Consider the following 19729-nt stretch of genomic DNA (forward strand, 5'->3'; position numbering starts at 1 on the left):
ACTCGCATAATGAAGAATTAATGAATGATACAAATTAAAACATTAATGAGTAACCTTTTGGGAAATCTTAAATTAGAATAATAGATATTGATAGTACCTTGAAAGATACTAATATGAAATGGTATAATTCCAAAATACAACAATAATTTCTAAATCTCATGCAAAATTATAGCTGTTGATGAACATTACCCAGCAAAATAAAATCAAGACATTGAAAATAACAATTAAAAAGTGCTCAGGGTTACTTTTATTGCAGAGTAGAAATAAAGTACTGCAATACATCAATGTACAGAATTTAATATCCTTCATTAATGTCTGTCTTATAAACAAGTCAACAAACTGGGAGGTCAAACAGTAAGATAATGGAGCTATACACAATATTTCCTATTGATTGTGCAAAGAAGGAACCAATCTGAAAATCAGAATGAAACTACTATCATTTTTCTCCAATTGTTTTTGAATCAAGGTGAAAACTGTGTCTGAAAGGAGGAAGTGGGTTGAAGTAGACCAAAAGTTATATTCCTTCTGATGAGTGAGAATTGCTTTTAGTTAATTTTAATATTTTAGCAAATAACAAAATTCACAATAGTACAGCCCTGAGTAAAAACATTAAAAAAAAAATACAAATGTACGTGCAATCATATCTGTAACGTGAAGGTAAAACATTCCCAAACATCTCCCCCAGAACAAGAATAGTGAAAACAAAATTAGACGGAACAAAGCAGGCAACACATACAAAACGGTGGTCAATAATGTGAAAAGGAAACAACAGCCAACTCTATACAAGATTGGAACATCATGCCTTTCTTTTTTATTTACAAAGTTATGTCACAGTCAATCCACAAAAGTTAGAGATTACAGTGCAACTACTAAACTAAAAAATATTGCAAATGTAACTTGCAAATCTGTGAAATGTTTTAACACGCCCACCTTACTTCTTATTGACTGCCCATCCATCATTTGATTTTCTAATGTACATTTAGTTTTCCAGTGTCCTTAAACAAATTAACTATGAACATTTGCAGTGTGGAGTACAGACCATTACACATGTTCAGCAAGTCTCAAAACACCAAATTCTGCATGATTTGAAAAATCCATACAAAATATTTCCCCTTTTTATTTTATACCAGTACACCCTTTACATTCCTAATTGGTTTGCTCTGTTGGTACTTGACATTCTTTTACATTCTGTTGTACACAAATGCTGGCAGAAGAATCAAAGGGTAGGAACAAAATAACCAGGGCAACAGGCTATGTGTGTTGGGACATACCATTCACCAAACTGCGTAGTTGCTTCACTACTGTCTCGATTAGTTTCTGTTTATCACGGTCATTTTTTCTGAACTGAGAAAATATAATGTTTTTTTTGTTGGTATCTTTCATTCTGCAAAATAAATTAATGCCATTTTTAGTGTTTCATATCTGCTAAATAAATTGAAATAAATGTTACCACATTAATACATCAAGAACACAGCATCCAATGCAGAAGAAATTATGTTCAAAAGTACAGTTTGCAGGAGCATGTCATGTTAGGAGCATAAAGAACAGCCTCCCAGTGTTCACTCTCCCTAAGGTTTAGTCAGATAGCTCTGATATCTGTCCTCTGATTCACACTTAGTGTTGACCACTAGTCACACAAGAAGCACCGATCTACACAATACAAAGTGATCTCAATACCAAGTGTTAATAGAACTCAGCGGATCAGGCAGCACCTGTGGAGGGAATGGATAGGTGACACTTTGGGTTAAAGAAGCATCCCAATCCAAAATATTGTCTGTCTATTCACTCCACAGATGCTGCCTGAACACTGAGTTCCATTAACATTTGGTATTGAGAACACTTTGTATAGTGTAGATCAGTGCTGTAACCAAGTTCCAGAACTCCCTCAACTGACTTTTAATTTGAGAATTCTACCATGAGTATGTTCTTCATTAAGTGCCGCTGGAACCATTTTGATTGCTTCTGTCCATCTGATCAGGGTGCTCTCATGGTGTGGCGGCGGCTCACCTGCAGTCCGTCTGTCTTTTTAGAGTATGTTTTCGGTTTATTTTTAGTTGTGTATATGGGGGATGGAGGGGAACCTTTTAGCTTTCCAATCTCATCCTTGAATGGAGACGCAACCTTTTCCATGTTGTGTCTCCGTTTGCTGGGGCCTAACATCGTGGAGCCTCGGAGGCCTTACCATCGTGAAGCTGGCAGGCGCGATGGCTGTGGCGGCGCGGCGGCCCGACTGCGTAGCTTCGGAGTCCTCGGCTGCAGGCCCCGTGGAACGTAAAATCGGGAGCTCGCAGGTACTTGGAGTGAGACCGATTTCCGAGAGTTCCCGCAACGGCAACTTTGTCCGCCCCGAATCGAGGTGTTTGAATCGGCCCGTCGCAGGGCCTTACATCGCCCGGTGCGGCTTAATCAGCCGCGGAACATACCAACGCCCGCCGGAGGCTTTAGCTTCAGGAGCCTCACTCGCCTCGACGCAGGAGAAGAATAAAGAACAGGGAAGAGATAAGACTTTTGCCTTCCATCACAGTGAGGAGGTGTTTGGAGATTCACTGTGATGGATGTTTGTGTAAAACTGTACTAATTGCATGTTATGTTTATTTTATTGTTATGACTGCAGGGAACGAAATTTTGTTCAAACCTCTGTCGGTTTGAATGACAATAAAGGCAATTTGTATTTGTATTTGTATTGATGAAGTGGCTCCAGGATTTCAACACAACACTGAAGGAATTGAGATATATTTCCATGTTAGGACATTGTGCGATTTTCTTAGGTGGAATTGTTGGCGTGATTCTCAACAGATACAGATTTGGGAGATGCTACTGAATCAATTTCCTACACAGTATACATTATGGATATGGTGTTGGTGAACATCTAGGGTGGCAGGCCGACTGTCAAATTACATTGTCTCCTTGGATGAAGAGCGCTGTGTGATTTTGGGTTGTCACTTTTCTAGCGTAGTGGAGAGTACCTCATCACATTCTCAACATGTGATTTAGGGATGGTGAAAAGGCTTTGGGGAGTTCAGGTGCTCAGTTTCTTACTGGCACTTTTGTCTCACGATTGCACATGGAAAATGTCACTATTCACTCATCAGCCCCCTACCCAAAAGTGATCTAGATTTCCCGCAAGCAGGCATGGACAGCTTCATTTCCTAATGAGTTAGAAATGGAACTGAACATTGCACAAACATCAGTAATCCTACCTCACTTCCGACAGAATGGAAAGCCAAGGTGAGTGACCTTTGGTACTGCTCCAGTAATGTCCCGGGGCTCAGATAACTGATGTCCAGCAACCACAACTACTTGTTTTGATGCAAGTATAACTCCAGCCAATGGAGATTTTCTCCTGATGCCCGGACTTCACTTTTACCAGCGTGCGTCGATGCTACATTTGATCAAATCTTGCTTCTTTTTAAGGGCAGTCACTCTCATCTCATCTCTGAATTTGACATCAGAACTACTTGGTGCAGAAAAGCCGACACCGAGCATAGCTGAACACATTATGAGCCGGTACATGCCACAAGGTGGGCAGGTAAATGCCACATGAAAAGCTCTCCATGATATCTCTCATCACATAATGACAATGTCAATTTATAGGGCAGCGATTTGACTTGCTTGTTCCGTACAATATTTTCATTGTGGTGGGATTCAGAACATTGTGGATTTCAAAGGATTTCCAATTCATCATGTTAACCACAGGACCTCAATTACTGAGCAAACCTGTCATTATTTCTCACAACCACATTGTTGCAATATCTTCTTACATGCATAGGTGTCAAGTTATGGCTGTAAATGCTCCTGAGAATTACAATGGAACATTTTGCTATGTTTAAGCATCTATACCAAAAGCAAGTGGTTGTTTGATGACCCTTTACCCAAGAGAGAATATTGTGAATTATTGGTAAGCTCAGTGATGATCTAACCTCGCATTAATGTTGAGGGGAAAACAGCAAGCAAATAATATGTTAATTACTCTTGGATGCCACTTTGAAGCTGGGACAAGGGTGGTTTGAGGGCAGACAAACGTCTTGCGTCTGCGGGATGCATGACGCAAGACTTGAAATATCTTTTAAAGACCTTCTACATTGACAATGCTTTGACCAGACAAATGAAAGTGATTGGTTCTGTCAATCAAGGTTGATGCCCACAGTACTGCAATTGACTTGGATCGATTTTACATATGAAATTCAAATCCAACTATTCTTCACTATGTTTTCACATATTTTTGATAAAATGATCTCACCTTGGTGTCGATTGTGATTTTTGGTTCTTCTGTTCTTTAAACAGACTCTTTCCTGAATAAGTTGATATTGTGGTGTAATAAACACATTATGCTCCACCTTTCACTCATTGGCCAATAAATAGACAATAGACAATAGGTGCAGGAGTAGCCCATCGGCCCTTCTAGCCAGCACCGCCATTCAATGTGGTCATGGCTGATCATCCCCAATCAGTACCCCATTCCTGCCTTCTCCCCATATTCCCCGACTCGCTATTTTTAAGAGCCCTATCTAGCTCTCTCTTGAAAGCATCCAGAGAACCTGCCTCCACCTGCAGAGAATTCCACAGACTCACCACTCTCTGTGAGAAAAAATGTTTCCTCGTCTCCATTCTAAATGGCTTACTCCTTATTCTTAAATACGGTTAGAAAGATCAGTACTACTCTCATTTCTGTCCAAATATTGGGAATTTTACAAGAGCATGACAATGGATCTGCAATGGAAAACATTCATTTCATCTCAATCACCCTTTAAAAGCAACCATTTACAAACAGCAACAACCTGGGATGCTTTTGAAAGCTCTTCTCACACACACTAGTCACTCGCTCTCTCATGGTATGTAAACAACCAAAAGAAGGGTCTTGACCTGAAACGTCACCCATCCTTTTTCTCCAGCGATGCTGCCTGACCCACTGAGTTGCTCCAGCACTTTGTGTCTATCTTTGGTATAAACCATTAATCACACTCTTTGTTTCTAAAATTATGCATAATCTTTGTGAAGGTGGGTAACTGAATCAGGGCACTGGTGGAATTCTCTTTCCACATGTACACATCTAGTATTGTTTTTAATTATGTTACAATGCTTAGTTTAATAGCAAAATATGGACTTTGGCAAGCTTAGAAATGTATTGAAAAACTGTAGGTAGTATACTGACACCACTGGCAGGAAGGTTCAATTACAGCATGTTCACCAAAGCAGGAATGTTAAAAGATGAATAGTAAATAAACACACATGTAACTGACATATTGAAACCATCAGATCACTTTAAAATTGTGAGTTAACAGTTCTTAATACTTTCTGCACAGGGTTTCCTCATCTCTCTTTTTAAATGCTATCTGGTGAACAACCATATCTTCTAATGTCCGTGAAAGAACTGCAAATGCTGGAAAAATCGAAGATAGACAAAAATGGTGGAGAAACTCAGCATGTGAGGCAGCATCTATGGAGCAAAGGAATAGGTGATGTTTTGGGTCGAGACCCTTCTTCAGACTGATGTGAGGGGAGGGTGGGCAGGAAGAAGAAAGGAAGTGGTGGAGACAGTAGGTTGTGGGAGAGCTGGGAAGGGGAGGGGAAGGAGGGAGAAAGCAAGGACTACCTGAAATTGGAGAAGTCAATGTTCATACTGCTGGGGTGTAAACTACCCAAGTGAAATATGAGGTGCTGCTCCTCCAATTTGCGGTGGGACTCACTCTGGCCATGGAGGAGGCCCAGGACAGAGAGGTCAGATTCGGAATGGGAGGGGGTGTTAAAGTGCTGAGACCCTTCTTCAGACCATCAGTCTGAAGAAGGGTCCAGACCCGAAACATCACCTATTCCTTTGTTCCACAGATGCTGCCTCACCCGCTGAGTTCCTCCAGCATTTTTGTCTCACATCTTCTAATGTATTCTCTACCAATTTTCATTCCCATCCAATTAGATGTTCAATGAACTTCCACTTCAGATAGTCCACCTGTGATTGGTAATTAAATTTGCACTGATATCTAATCACGACTTGTAATTACTTTGTTGTAAAACTTAATTTAACTTTTGTTAAAATAAACCACAGTGGGCCTGCAGCCCATATTCAAGAAATTATAACCCAAATTAAATGGGCTATTAGCTGGTATTAATAACTTTTGTACAGAACTTTAAGAGTACTTTATGAAAGTTGTGTTCAGCTTTGGTACCCTTGTATGGTGGGTGATACAGAAATTATGGAAAGATTCAGAGCAGGGTCACATAAATAATTACCAGTGTTTAAAAACTTCATTTACTCAGAAATGACTCTGCAGACGCATTAATGAAAGTGGTAACGAACCAATTCAAATTTTTAAATGGGCCATGTTCTCATTGATAGCGTATTTGTTAGAATAGGGAATATGATGGATATATATTATGCGAGGGTAGATTATAGCTAACACTCTTTCCCAGAGTATTCTGTTACTTTGAACAAGTTACTTGCTTGTGCGGAGTGCTAATTCTTTAGACTTGGAAAAAGTTAGCTATTTCAAGCATAATCAAAATAGTCTTTTGAGCTAGATCTTGTCGATTTAAAACTTTGGACAAGACTTCTTTAGATTCTCTCCCCCCCCCACCGGATATTTTTTTTCCTCATGATATTTAAATCAATTTTAATGCTCTCGGGTTGTCCACATCTTTTATATTGTGCACAGACTCTCCACTCAGATACATGTCTAAGAATTAGAGGCAGTTTAAAGAAATCCCTCAAGGCTGGTTCACCTGTTATTTATGTACAAGGCTGGGTAAAGCACAGAGAAAGAACAGATTAGGAATACATGACATTGGCTGCTGTGTGGAGAAATGGAAGCGAGAAAAATCAGAAACCTACATAACTACCAAACATTTACTGCACAACTTTCGATCATTCAGATGCGGAATCTACCTCCATGCATTATTGTATCATTTAATTATTCACATCTATGGTTTAATCTTGTGGAGTATATATTGTTTTGTTTTAGATTACACAGTAATTCCATTAACTATGAATAATTCTAACTGAAGTATTTGATTTGGATTAACACTGTGGAAGATTAAATCCAGCCCCTATGGTGAGGGTGGAAAGTGGGAGATGGTGGGGGAAGAGAAGAGCATGTTGACCATGGGATTTGTACAGAAAATATTCCTGCTGCCACTAAGTGGAGTGGGGGGAGGAGTAGGTTGAATTAGGTCAGCAGGACATTAAGATAGCCAAGCTAAAGAATAGATAAGAATAGATTTTGTTATTTATAGCTCAGAATGACCAAGGATTTCATCATTCCAGTTGATCAAAAAGCCTAATTTATCATTTGGCTGAACAATGGTGCCTGATAGAAGGCATAAAGTAAAAGTATGTTGTTGCTTTGAGTACCAGATCTAGATAACTTAGTGTTCAATTCAGTTGTGAACTCAACGTTTCACCCACGGGTTTACAGATTCTTGGTAATGGAACTTCGTACATATGATGCATTTAGACATTTGGGCACATGCAGCGATGTCAAATGGAAAACAATTTGCATTTTAATAGCCCTTACGCAAAATTGTTCTGCACCAACATGGGCTGGGTCTGAATATTGAAGTAGACCTTACCCTGAGAAGAGGGGTCAGTTTTTGCATTACTTAATGGATGTTTAACGTTACTTAGTACACCATCAGGGTTTGAAGCACCATTTCCTTTAGGTGGTTTCTTACAGACTTTGAATGTTCATATCAGCTTCCAATCCCCTCCTCATAATCAGCCAAGTCCCCAACCCTGCCTATTATCCCCATAATGATTCACCTGCGATCCCAGGCCAGTCTTCCCCCTGACCTACAAGGTAGAGTCCTACCGACTGCGAAGGGCGGTGAAGGACGCAAAAAGGAGGTACAGGGACAAGATGGAGTTACAGATGGAGCAGCAGGACACCAGAAGCCTGTGGCAGGGGCTACGGATTGTAACCAACTACCGGAGCACCCCACCCACATCCGCAAGTGCCAGCACCTCCCTAGCTGATGACCTGAACTCCTTTTACGCTCGTTTCAAGATGGGCAACACCGCCCCAGGTCTGCCGACTATCGACAATACCGCCAGCGGGCTGGCTACCGAAGCTGAAGGGAGGAATGTACCCACATTCTCGCTGTCCGAGCACGACGTGAGGAGCGCTCTGACACGGGTGAACATGAGGAAAGCTGCAGGCCCCGATGGCATCTCGGGGCGAGTTCTCAAGTCCTGTGCTACGCAGCTAGCTCTAGAGCTCACTACATTATTCAACCTCTCCCTGGACAAGTCCGTGGTCCCTGCCTGCTTCAAAAAATCCATCATTTTACTGGTACCAAAAAATGCCTCCCCAGCCTGTCTGAATGACTACAGTCCGGTGGCCCTTACCTCGATAGTCATGAAATGCTTTGAGAGGCTGGTGAAGAATCACATCTGCACCTTCCTCCCTCGGAACATGGACCCGTTGCAGTTCGCATACCGTCCGAACAGATCCACGGACGATGCGGTCTCCCAGGTCTTGCACACCGCTCTCTCCCATCTTGACAGCCAGAAGGGGGGCTACGTGAGGATGCTGTTCGTAGACTTCAGTTCAGCCTTCAACACGATAGTCCCCACCAGACTGGCCGAGAAGCTACTGGAATTAGAGCTCAACACCTCCCTGTGTGCCTGGGCCCTGGACTTTCTCACCGCCAGGCCCCAGGTAGTCAAGATGGGAGGGAATACATCAAAGTCCCTCACCCTGAGCACAGGATCGCCCCAGGGTTGCGTCCTCAGCCCCCTATTGTACTCCCTGTACACACGACTGTGTGGCTAGGTTCAGCTCCAATTCAATAATTAAGTTTGCTGATGACACTGTGGTGGTGGGCCTGATCTCAGACAACGATGAGAAGGCCTACCGGGAAGAGGTGGCTGATTAAGCACTCTGGTGCCAGGATAACAGCCTCCTCTTGAACATCAAAAAAACTAAGGAGCTGATCATGGACTTTAGGAGGGCACATCATCCGAGGACGTACACACCATTGAGGATAAATGGGGATACTGTGGATAGGGTGAGCTGTTTTAAATATCTGGGAGTCCACATCTCTGAGGATATGACATGGACATCACATGCCACAGCACTCGTGAGTAAGGCAAGGCAGCGCCTTTACCACCTCAGGCAATTGAGGAAATTCAGAGTGTCTCCGAGGATCCTCCAGTGCTTCTACTCAGCGGCTGTGGAAAGCATCTTGTCCGGGAACATTACCATCTGGTTTGGGAATTGCTCTGCCCAGGACAAGAAGGCTCTGCAGAGAGTAGTGTGCGTTCGGCCGAACGCACTATGGGAACTTCACTCGCCTCCCTGCAGGAACTATACATCAGGAGGTGCAACTCCAGAGCCAATAAAATCATGGGAGACCCCTTCCATCCCTGCAACGGACTGTTCAAGCTGCTACGCTCAGGCAAACGCCTCCGTTGCCATGCTGTGAGAACTGAGAGGTTGAGAAGGAGTTTCTTCCCAGAGGCCATTCGGACTGTAAACTCCTATCTCACCAGGGACTAACTTTACTGAACGTTTTTCCTTCCGGCCACAATATTTAATATGTAAAAGAATATGTGTGTGTTTATGATTGTGTTTATAGTTTGTTTGGTTGTTTGTTTGTTTGTCTTTTTGCACAAAGTCCGCGAGCATTGCCACTTTTCATTTCACTGCACATCTCGTATGTGTATGTGACAAATAAACTTGATGACTTGACCTACCTTCCCCCTATTTGCCTCTGATACAATCCTCTTCTGTCACAAGCCCAACACTCTGGCCTGATCCTCCAAATGATCTGTTAAACTCAACATCTCCTCCCCCATAATCCATACCAAGTACAGTTTCTCACTGATGTAATCAGTCAGCATAATGCATTGCCCCCCGCTACATTTTAATGCAAAATTGGAAAACTTGAAATGTGTCCCATGAAAAGTCTTTCTCAATTCTGTCGGTAGTTTATAAATTGGACTCTGAATACTAGGCACTCAGAGGTGTTGTTGGAAGAGTTTTGTACTTTTAGGGAGATATCCTTTACTGACTCAGATGGGCAACAAATATTCTAAAACATGTTGAGTGGCACTGTGGCGCATTGGTAGAGTTGCTGCCTTACAGTGTCAGAGACCCGGGTTTGATCCCAATTACTGGTGCTGTCTGTACGGAGTTTGTACATTCTCCCTGTGACTGCATGCGTTTCCTCCGGGTACTATGGTTTTATCCCACATTCCAAGACCAGCAGGTTTGTAGGTTTACTTGACTCTATAAATTGTGCCTAGAGTGTAGGATAGAGCTAGTGTACTCAGTGGCTGGTCAGTGTGGACTCGGTGGGCCAAATGGCCTGTTTCCAGGCTGCATCTCTAAAATAAAAACTAAAACATTATTCACAGCAGAGTGGAGGAGTTCTTGCACAATTATATTCAATATTTCTCTCAATAAAATAACTAAGATTAATTTCAATTAAATTACTGAGAACAATTATCTAAGTATCAATTTAACACCTATCATGGAGCCCTGCTGGGTGCAAATTAGCTGTTTGTTTTTCTATTTCGCAGTATCTACTTCATTACACCAGAACTTCATTGGCCATCAGGAACTTTGGGACACTGAAACGTCATGAAAAGCACAAAATATATTCATAAGAACAAAAGCTCCTTTGTTCTTAACTTGAGTTAAGCGCTTGAATTGGTGAGGGATAAGGGTCCAGTGCACCTTGGTGGACAACAATTGAAATGAAATGAAGCAACAATGGCAGGAAATTGCAGGAGAGATTAGTAGTAGGAATGTCTCTACAAACCCTGCTGCAATGTCTAAAGACATTCCAAACATTACTTCAAAACTAGGTGGACAAATGTAGCCCTGCAGAGCTTATACTCTCACCACTTTTCCCAATCTTAACATCTCATAATCACCCCCACACTCACAAATAATCCGTGATGAACCCGATTTCATATTAAACACACGTTGCTTTGTGTTAACACACAAGCAGCAGTTTCCCTTTGTCAAAGCCCATTGTAGAAGAGAGGTGGAAAGTAATCTTGTCCAGTTTGAAGAGGCATCTATTAGTCCTGATAATGGGGCGAGCACTGGGAGCACGCAAGGCTTGAAGAAGCCAATGAAACCAAAGGTGAAGGTAATGCAAACATGTGGTCAACCCTTTTAGATGCCTCGTCTATCAAAGCACAATATACATAGTTGTTGAGTGTTCCATTTAACAACGATCTGATCTCACCATTACCAGAATCTAGAATATTACAGTCTCACAGGGAGTCCCACCTCCTTGGCTCACCCATTCAACTTCACACTTGGAAGTCTGGGAATCATGACTGAAACTGCAGTGAACGTTTCCATTATTTAATTCACAACCCATCCTCTATACTCAATTTGAAAAAATGTGGAAGCGATAATGGTCTCCAGTTTGAATAAGCACACGCTTCAGCCATAACAACAGCTGTGAGAAGATTAAATGAGTGGTTCAACGTGGAAGCCAGGACATGTCTATAGAATTAAATGATTTATAGACAGCGCCCTTTTCTGCTGTACAATCCTAGCCTTCCTGACCCACCGATGGATTATAATGGCACACCAGAAAACATAATAATGCAGTGGTTGAATCATGTTACTGAACTGAAAGAGTGACTTCCATTGTCTTTTTATTGTAATTTGCACTGAGAGTCAAATGTTTAAATACCAAACTTCTATTAGGACGTTTCAGATTTCTTAACATTCTTGTTATCCAATACATTTTTAATGAGGCCAGGTTTTTCTATAATGATTGTTAATCTTAAAAGGAATCTTCATATGGTTAAATGGTGTGCATGAAGCCTGTTTTATTAATGGCTTTGATCAATTCAGAGTTATCACAATGATGTGATATTAGCAAGGTTGTGTTTTGTAGGTTGCACTTCTGCAACTGTTTACAGCACAGAGAGTGACATTGGTCATCATTTCGATAACCCCAAGTCAATGCTAATGCTTCCATTGGCCATGGAATCCTACAGCTTGGCAGTAAAAAGGTAGCCTATCATTTTCCAAGTTATCACACTGGTGGTGCAGTCTTCAAGAGGAGCTTCAAAGCATGCCTTGGCAAAAGAAGATCTTCTTAGTTACCGTCTGCAGGCTAGCTACATCTGGATGCTTTTCGGCAAACATCAAAACCTCGGCTTATTAAGTATCCACGTTGACAAAGTGTCTGAGCCTTGCTTGGGATATAAGGATACCCCCAATTTGGTGCAGAGCCCAAGTTCTGTTGAAGATCCTGATGTCATTCTCCATTAGGCTCCTTGTATTTAATGTTCCTCATAGGTGGAGCAATGGCTCTCTACATTGCGGGATGATAAAATCAGGATATGAGCTCTTCTTTCCCGACTCCTTTGTGGTTTACTCTGTCTATAACCCTTCACCTTTAGCTTTCACAGTACACCCAATGGAGCCACTACTGGAGAAGTCAAGGCAAGGTACTGTGGAGAACATCACCAAATGCAGCACAATGCATCCTCAAATGAAATATGGCTGTAACCCTTTAAAAAGCAATTGGAAAATGTCAAAACGGGCAGCTTTCGGGAAGAAAGAATTTGGGATGAAGAATTGGATATTTTACTTCGGAGTCACGTGAGTGACTACATGAAGAACCCCGCCAGGACGCATGCATGCCATATCGCTTTCACGCTTGCGAAACGACAGGCGGGGTGGAGCGTTCCCCCGCAGCGGTAAGTTTGAAACCGCGACCTGCAGGTTTGTGATTTACTCTGCGGTAGTTTTTGTCCCCGCGCTGTTTTTACACAGAACAAGCTGGACAAAATAGTGTCCACAAGTGCTGCGAGTGAAGCTGGCTGGGGAGGACCGCGAAGTTGCGGGAGCCAGCAGCAACTGAAGGCACAAGCCCCGTAAGTGGGATCAGCTGTGCCGACTTTTGGTCCCGCGCCGGCCAGAACACCACGGCCGGGCGGGAGACTATTCAGAATGGGGCCGTCGACTTTGACAAGTCGAAAACGGCAGGAGGTGGGGTGGAACGACGTTCCCCCGTAGCGACTATTTAAACTAGGACCTGCAGGTAAAAGTACTCTGCGGTCTTTTTGTGTTTTCCCATGCTGATTACAGGTAGGGAGCATGGAAAAGTCGAAGAAACCAACGAGGGCTGCGACAAAGCTGGTGGGCCAGCAGCGGCCAGCGGCACTTGAATCACCTATAATGGGATCAGCTGTGCTCGATGTCGCCTCCGCACCGGCCAGATCCACTCCGCGGCCGGGCGGTAAGGCAAAACAAAAAACCATCAAAGTCGTGGACTCAGATGAGTCCGACTTTGAGCAGCCGTGGGCGGCCAGCGACCGTGAGCGCTGGAGCCGGATGGAGCGGTGTGTGGAGCATTTGCTCCAACGTGACAGGCTCCGGGAGATGGAGTCGAGTCACTGTGGGCTCTATGTAAAACCCACAGCAGCACCTCTTGTAGGGCTGCACAGTGCTTCTCCCTCGTCAGAGGGGAGCACTGGGGGTCAGTTCTGGGCTGATCCTAAAGAGGGGTTTGCAGAACAGAAATCAAGTGTGCAGGGGGTGCAGGAATGTGAAAATCTACTGGACATGGTGTCCAACTTCATACAGCCAGACCAGACTGGCCAAAACCTGGAGGACACCTGACACCGGGTAACTGTATATCCCTGAATGTTCCTGTAGTAAATAATTGTATATGGAAACTCCTAACAGCAGGGATAACAGCTTTCACCCGCACAGTGGATGAGAAGGACATGTCGCAGGACCAACAGGATGCACTGGCACTGCTTTGCAACACACGGCCATAGACAGCACCCTTACGCACCCACCAGTAGAACATGACCGACTGGTGAAAGCTCGAAGGTCCGGCACACCAAACATGAGTCTTTTTTAGGCCATGGCCCAGACCGGCCTTCTTGGAAGATACGCAAACCTCCAACATCAACCAAACCACAAACCCAGACACCGACGCCTCAACATCAACGAAGGATTTACAAAAAGAAGTAAACCTGCCACTGGTAACGATGGAGGTAGGTGGGTCTGGTTCCCTACAAATTGCAGGGAGCATGGAGGTTGGGGGGAGATTACTCTCCTTTCTGGATGCATGGAGTATGTTAACTACCGATACTTATATTTTAAGCAGTTTCCAGGGATATACAATAGAATTTATACACAAGTACAGCCCTCCAGTTCAACATATACCGAACCGAATTTTCGTACTTTCCGGTAAAGAAAAATCAGAAGCGCATGCTGAACTGGAGCGGCTTTACGCAAAAGGTGTAATTGAAAAATCCCAACATGAACCGCTAAAATTCGTGTCCAATATCTTTACCAAAAACAAAAAAGATTGTGGTTGTTGCATCATCATAGATCTGACCAAATTGAATACATTTGTACAATATATTCATTTTAAAATGGAAACCTTTGTTACTGCTAAACAATTGATTTCCAAAGGTTACTTCATGGCTAGCATCGATTAAAAAATGCTTACTATTCAGTGCCTATACGAGGTGATCACAGATGTTACTTAAAATTCAACTGGATGGGACAGCATTGGCAGTATAGCGCGCTGCCAAATGGGTTAACATCAGCCCCCAGGCTGTTCACTAAAATTTTGAAACCAGCACTAGCGTTTCTACGGAAACGAAAACACATGATCATGGCATATCTAGATGACATACTTATTGTCGGCAAAACTTTGGAATTGGCCAAACAAACTGTAACAGCCACAAAACAGTTATTTGAAAAACTGGGGTTTATTATCGATCCAGTTAAAATTAACGCCTTCCACTACTATGGACTATTTGGGGTTCACCATTGACTCAGTTCACATGTCGGTGACTTTGCCAAAGGGAAAGGCTATAGATTTAATAGAGGCTTGCAATAACCTCATTGACATCAGTAACCGTCCATCAGATTGGTAGCAAAAGTAATTGGCAAAATGGTGGCTGCTTTTCCAGCCACACAATTTGGACCTTTACATTACCAAAATTTACAGAGAACAAAAATACAAGCACTCAAAATCAATGCTGGTCATTTTGACAGACCAATGAAGCTACCAATCAAAGCTATAATGGAACTAAAATGGTGGATAGATAACATTTGGCTTTGTTTCAATCCAATCATTATCAGCAACCCTTCTATGGTGCTACAAACTGATGCCAGTGCACTTGGTTGGGGTGCCACCAATTCCATCTCCTGCTGTGGAGGTAGATGGACTGCTCAGGAGGCATCATTATTACTAACACTGGGCATAAACTACCTGGAAATGTTGGGTGCATTCCATGGTCTAAAGTCATATTGTACTGGGTCATATCACCAGCATGTTAGACTACAGATTGACAATACCACCATGGTAGCATATATCAACCACATGGGTGGAAACAAATCGACATCATGTGACAATCTGGCTAATACAATTTGGCAGTGGTGTATCCAGAGAGATATTTGGATATCAGCTACTGGCCTACCAGGTAAACTAAATTTAGTGGCAGACACCAGGTCACGCAAATTTAATGAAAACACCGAATGGATGTTGAATAAAAAGTATTTGCTGATATTACAGCACGATATGGAACACCAGATATCGATCTATTCGCATCCAGGCTTAATCACCAGTTATCAAACTATGTTTCGTGGGAACCAGACCCTGGGGCAGCGGCGACAGATGCATTTTCGCTGCATTGGGGGGGGGGGGGGGGGGGGGGGGGGGGGGGGAATTGTTTATTTATGCATTCCCTCCTTTCTGCCTCATCAGTCGGGTATTAAGGAAAATACAGCAAGACTCTGCGTCTGGTATTTTGGTAGTACCCGATTGGCCTACTCAACCATGGTTCTCAGTGATACTGAACATGGTATTAGAACCATGTATCACCATCCCGAATAGACCAGACTTATTGGTTCATCCCGTAACAAGGGATAGCCACCCATGCCATAACTATTTGAATTTATTAATTTGTAGAGTTTAAAAATACCACTACTACAGCTGGGACTGACGGACCGAACAGTGAATATGATTTCGGCGGCCCAAAGACAGTCCACCAAAAAACAGTATCTGGTCTATATCAGGAAGTGGGGGATGTATTGTCACAAAAACAGCATCACCTACAGAGATATGAACATCCCGTCTGTTCTGGAATACCTGGCAGGCCTCCATTATGATGAGGGGCTCAGTTATAGTGCCATCAACTGCGCCAGAAGTGCCCTATCAACTTATCTATGGCAAGGAACAGAGCATCACTCTGTTGGGACTCACCCACTGGTAACAAAACTTATAAGGGGAATTTTTAATACCAATCCCCCAAGAACCAAGTACTCCCAAATATGGGATGTAAGTATTGTCCTGAAGATGCTCAGGAATTGGTCTCCAGCAACAGCTCTGTCCCTACATAGACTGACATTAAAAACAGTCATGCTAATGGCATTGGTCACGGCACAAAGGGTACAGTCATTACATAAATTAAGACTGGACAACATGACTTCTTCATCTGAAAATATTACGTTTCATATTTATGAATTAGTAAAGCAGAACAGACAGGGATCAGCAGGCCTCAATATAGAATTTAGGTCTTACCCAACAGATGATCGTCTCTGTATAGTAAGACATTTGTCGTTATACATGGAGAACACGAAAATCATCAGAGGCAATGAGAAGGCACTTTTAGTCAGCCATAAGCAACCACACAAAAGAGTGACGGTCCAGACCATCTCAAGATGGCTGAAACAGGTTCTAATACAGGCTGGGATGGATACTAATATTTTTAAATCTCATTCCACCAGGGCTGCAGCTACATCGGCAGCTATGCAGTTGGATGTACCAATGGACCAAATCCTCAAGGCAGCAGGATGGTCAGGGGAAAAACATTCCAACTATTTTATCATAAACCAGTCATTAAACCTGGAACATTTGCAGAAACAATTTTAAGTTCTGTAATTTAATTACCCCATAAATAGGGGCTATAATTTTGTGTTAATCAATTCATGGATTTCAATGTCGGATTCATGTCTAAAATATGTTGACACAATTCCTCCTACAGTCATTAAGGCAGATGTGATGCATGGACTCGTTTTCACGGCATGAAATCACAGAGCTTTGAAATCTTCACGTAGTCACTCACGTGACTCCGAAGTAAAATAGTAAGATTAAACGAGAACTTACCAGTTCGAAGTTTGATCGTTATTTTATGAGGAGTACGTTGAGGGAATACGTGCCCTCTGCTCCCACCCATGATCATATACTCAACTGGTATTTCTTCTCTAATCTTACTATGTTTAAGTCATTACAGTTATCTGTGATTTCACACCGCTGCTTTGAAGAATGACACGCATGCGTCCTGGCGGGGTTCTTCACGTATTCCCTCAACGTACCCCTCATAAAATAACGATCAAACTTCGAACTGGTAAGTTGTCGTTTAATCTTACTATTTTTGCTGAAAGACATTGAATATAACCATTTCTCTCTTTATTGACCATTATTTTTATTTCAGAATTTCCCATTTCCCTCTTGTCCTCCATTAAACAGCAAAGCTAGATGTTTATTAATCAGATGAATGAGATGCAATTTCAGGTGGCAATGATGAAAGCAATCATTGTCTAAGATGTCATCTGTTCACATTTAGTGTTTACGCTTGTATATAATGCACATGGAAATTTTTAAGTTAAATATTTTACCGCATTTATGTGGAATTATTGTGCTCGAGCAAAATCTGCACAACTACAATGAAATTCACTCATTAACACAAAATCTCATAACACAAATGAATCTTAAGTTCAAGTTCTTTCTATCATTAACATTTCTTCGTTACCTGCACAGTTTATTCTCCTTGACTTTTTTTTATTATAAACAATTTATACACTCATTTCACTCCAGATGGTTATTGATGGGTATATTCTATAATTCTATGAAGATGAGTTAGACACACAGGCTGGGTAAAGAGATTATTTATTCATTAGCATAGTGCATGAATAATGAACACTGGCATTGAAGCCACTGTTAGAACCATTCCCAAAATGCAGCACCGGAAATTTAAAGCTCTTGGGCAACAATCATAATTCATTTCTGTCTGACAAAGAAACGTGCTCAGATTATAAGAAAATCAAACTGCATTAAATTGCCCAAAGGCATAGCTTTCAATCTCATTCAGTTAGATGTTAAACGTTTTCCCAAACAGGCTTACTGATGCAATATCAATGCAGTTAAAATCAAGCATATCACAAATATGGTTTGTCAAGACTTCATAAATCTATGATGTTAACGAAGCATACATTAATCATGAAAGTGATCACTAACACAAACTAAAATTTCAAAGCATGAACATTCAATTCACAACAATGAATGAGTGACACGACCTGGTACATGAAAACTACTTACCTTTTGTAGATTCTGTATAAGAGAGGAATGACAATGACGATAGCATGTCAGAAGCTACTTCAAATTATTAGAAAGGATAGCTGCTTAAAGCTGTTGGTGCATATTTAACAGTCGACATGGAGAGTGTTGGTATAGTGCGTTGAGAATAACATTCTCTATTTCAAATGCTACCATTAATGCAATATACCTTACTAGCAGTAGAAATTTCGATAGAGTTCTACAAAAATCATAGATTTAAAAAACGTATATATATATATTTATTTTAAATTCTATCCAAGACATGAAAAAGTTCGCAGACTAATAGTTTCCTTCAGGATAGAATGCATTCAAAATAATTACATGGTCTATGCTATTTTATATTGGGTAGAAATCAGTCTTTATGTACACACGTAAAACTGTAAATAAGGTTGCTTACTTCTCAAGAAGTATCAGAGCTGTGCTGGGATTTACTCTCAGGTACTTGGATGTTGCTTGCCCGTAATCAGCTAGATAAGTTGACCAGTCCCACACCATAAACAGATCGAGTAGCTGCAAAAGACAAGCAGAACACAGCAATATATTTGGTAAGTGTCCATGTAATTGTATCATTTTGCTCCAAGTACCTTTACTCTCAAACTATCAAAACAAGATTATTTTTAATTTATTTGTGTAATTTAAAGGACATCTGATAAGCACTGGTTGAGATGGCATACAAATTGACTGCACAGTTTCAAACTGATAATGGAATTTAATCAGAATACAATACAAATTATTAAACATTTAGGCGGCTCTTTTTTTTGTGCAGCAAATCAGAGGAGAAAAAACGAACAAATCTGATCTGTGCGTATCACGTACCTACTAATTTCCAGCCTTAGATTCAAAGTGCTGGAGTAACTCAGGTCAGGCAGCATCACTGGAGAATATGGAAAGGTGAGGTTTCGGATGGAGATCCTTCAGATTGATCGTGGGGCAGTCAGAGGAGAAAGAAAGCTGGAAGAGGGTGGGGCAGGACAGAGCCTGGTAGCATAAGGTGGATTCAGGCAAGGGGGTGGAGTTGAGGGGGCAGATGGCTGGACAAAAGCCAGAGATGATCTAAAGAAGGATCGCGACCCGAAACATCACCTATTCCTTTTCTCCTGAGATGCTGCCAGACACACAATTACTGTAGCCTTGACACAAAATGAAAAGGCAGAAGACATGAGACAAAAGGATTGAAGAGTTGTGTATAGTGAAGCTAGAGGAAGGAATGTCGGCGGAAGTGGTGAGGAAGGGGAGAAATAGGTGAGAGTCCAGGTGGTGCACGTGGGGGGGGGAAGGATCTTATAAACAGACATAAGGCTCATGGGCTTCTCATTGTTTCTGGGTTGGTGCATTGTTCAACTATTGGGGCATTGTCCAACCATCTGTCTATCAAACATCCACCACCCCCCCC

General features: G+C 42.0%; 1 protein-coding gene across 4 annotated transcripts in view; it reads right to left on the minus strand.

Moving 5' to 3' along the window:
* Positions 1-229: 229 nt before the first annotated feature.
* The window catches only part of LOC129703908 (exocyst complex component 6-like), a 190959-nt gene continuing 171459 nt past the window's right edge, over positions 230-19729 (minus strand). For all 4 annotated transcript variants that reach the window (XM_055646612.1, XM_055646613.1, XM_055646614.1 and 1 more), the window contains 2 exons: positions 18734-18846; positions 230-1384 (listed from right to left, as the gene is read on the minus strand). In XM_055646612.1, coding sequence (XP_055502587.1) covers positions 1252-1384; positions 18734-18846 — 246 coding nt within the window. In that variant the 3' untranslated portion in view covers positions 230-1251. The remainder of the gene's footprint in view (positions 1385-18733; positions 18847-19729) is intronic.

Source organism: Leucoraja erinacea, chromosome 15 (genome assembly GCF_028641065.1).
Source record: "Leucoraja erinacea ecotype New England chromosome 15, Leri_hhj_1, whole genome shotgun sequence".
NCBI lineage: Eukaryota > Metazoa > Chordata > Chondrichthyes > Rajiformes > Rajidae > Leucoraja > Leucoraja erinaceus.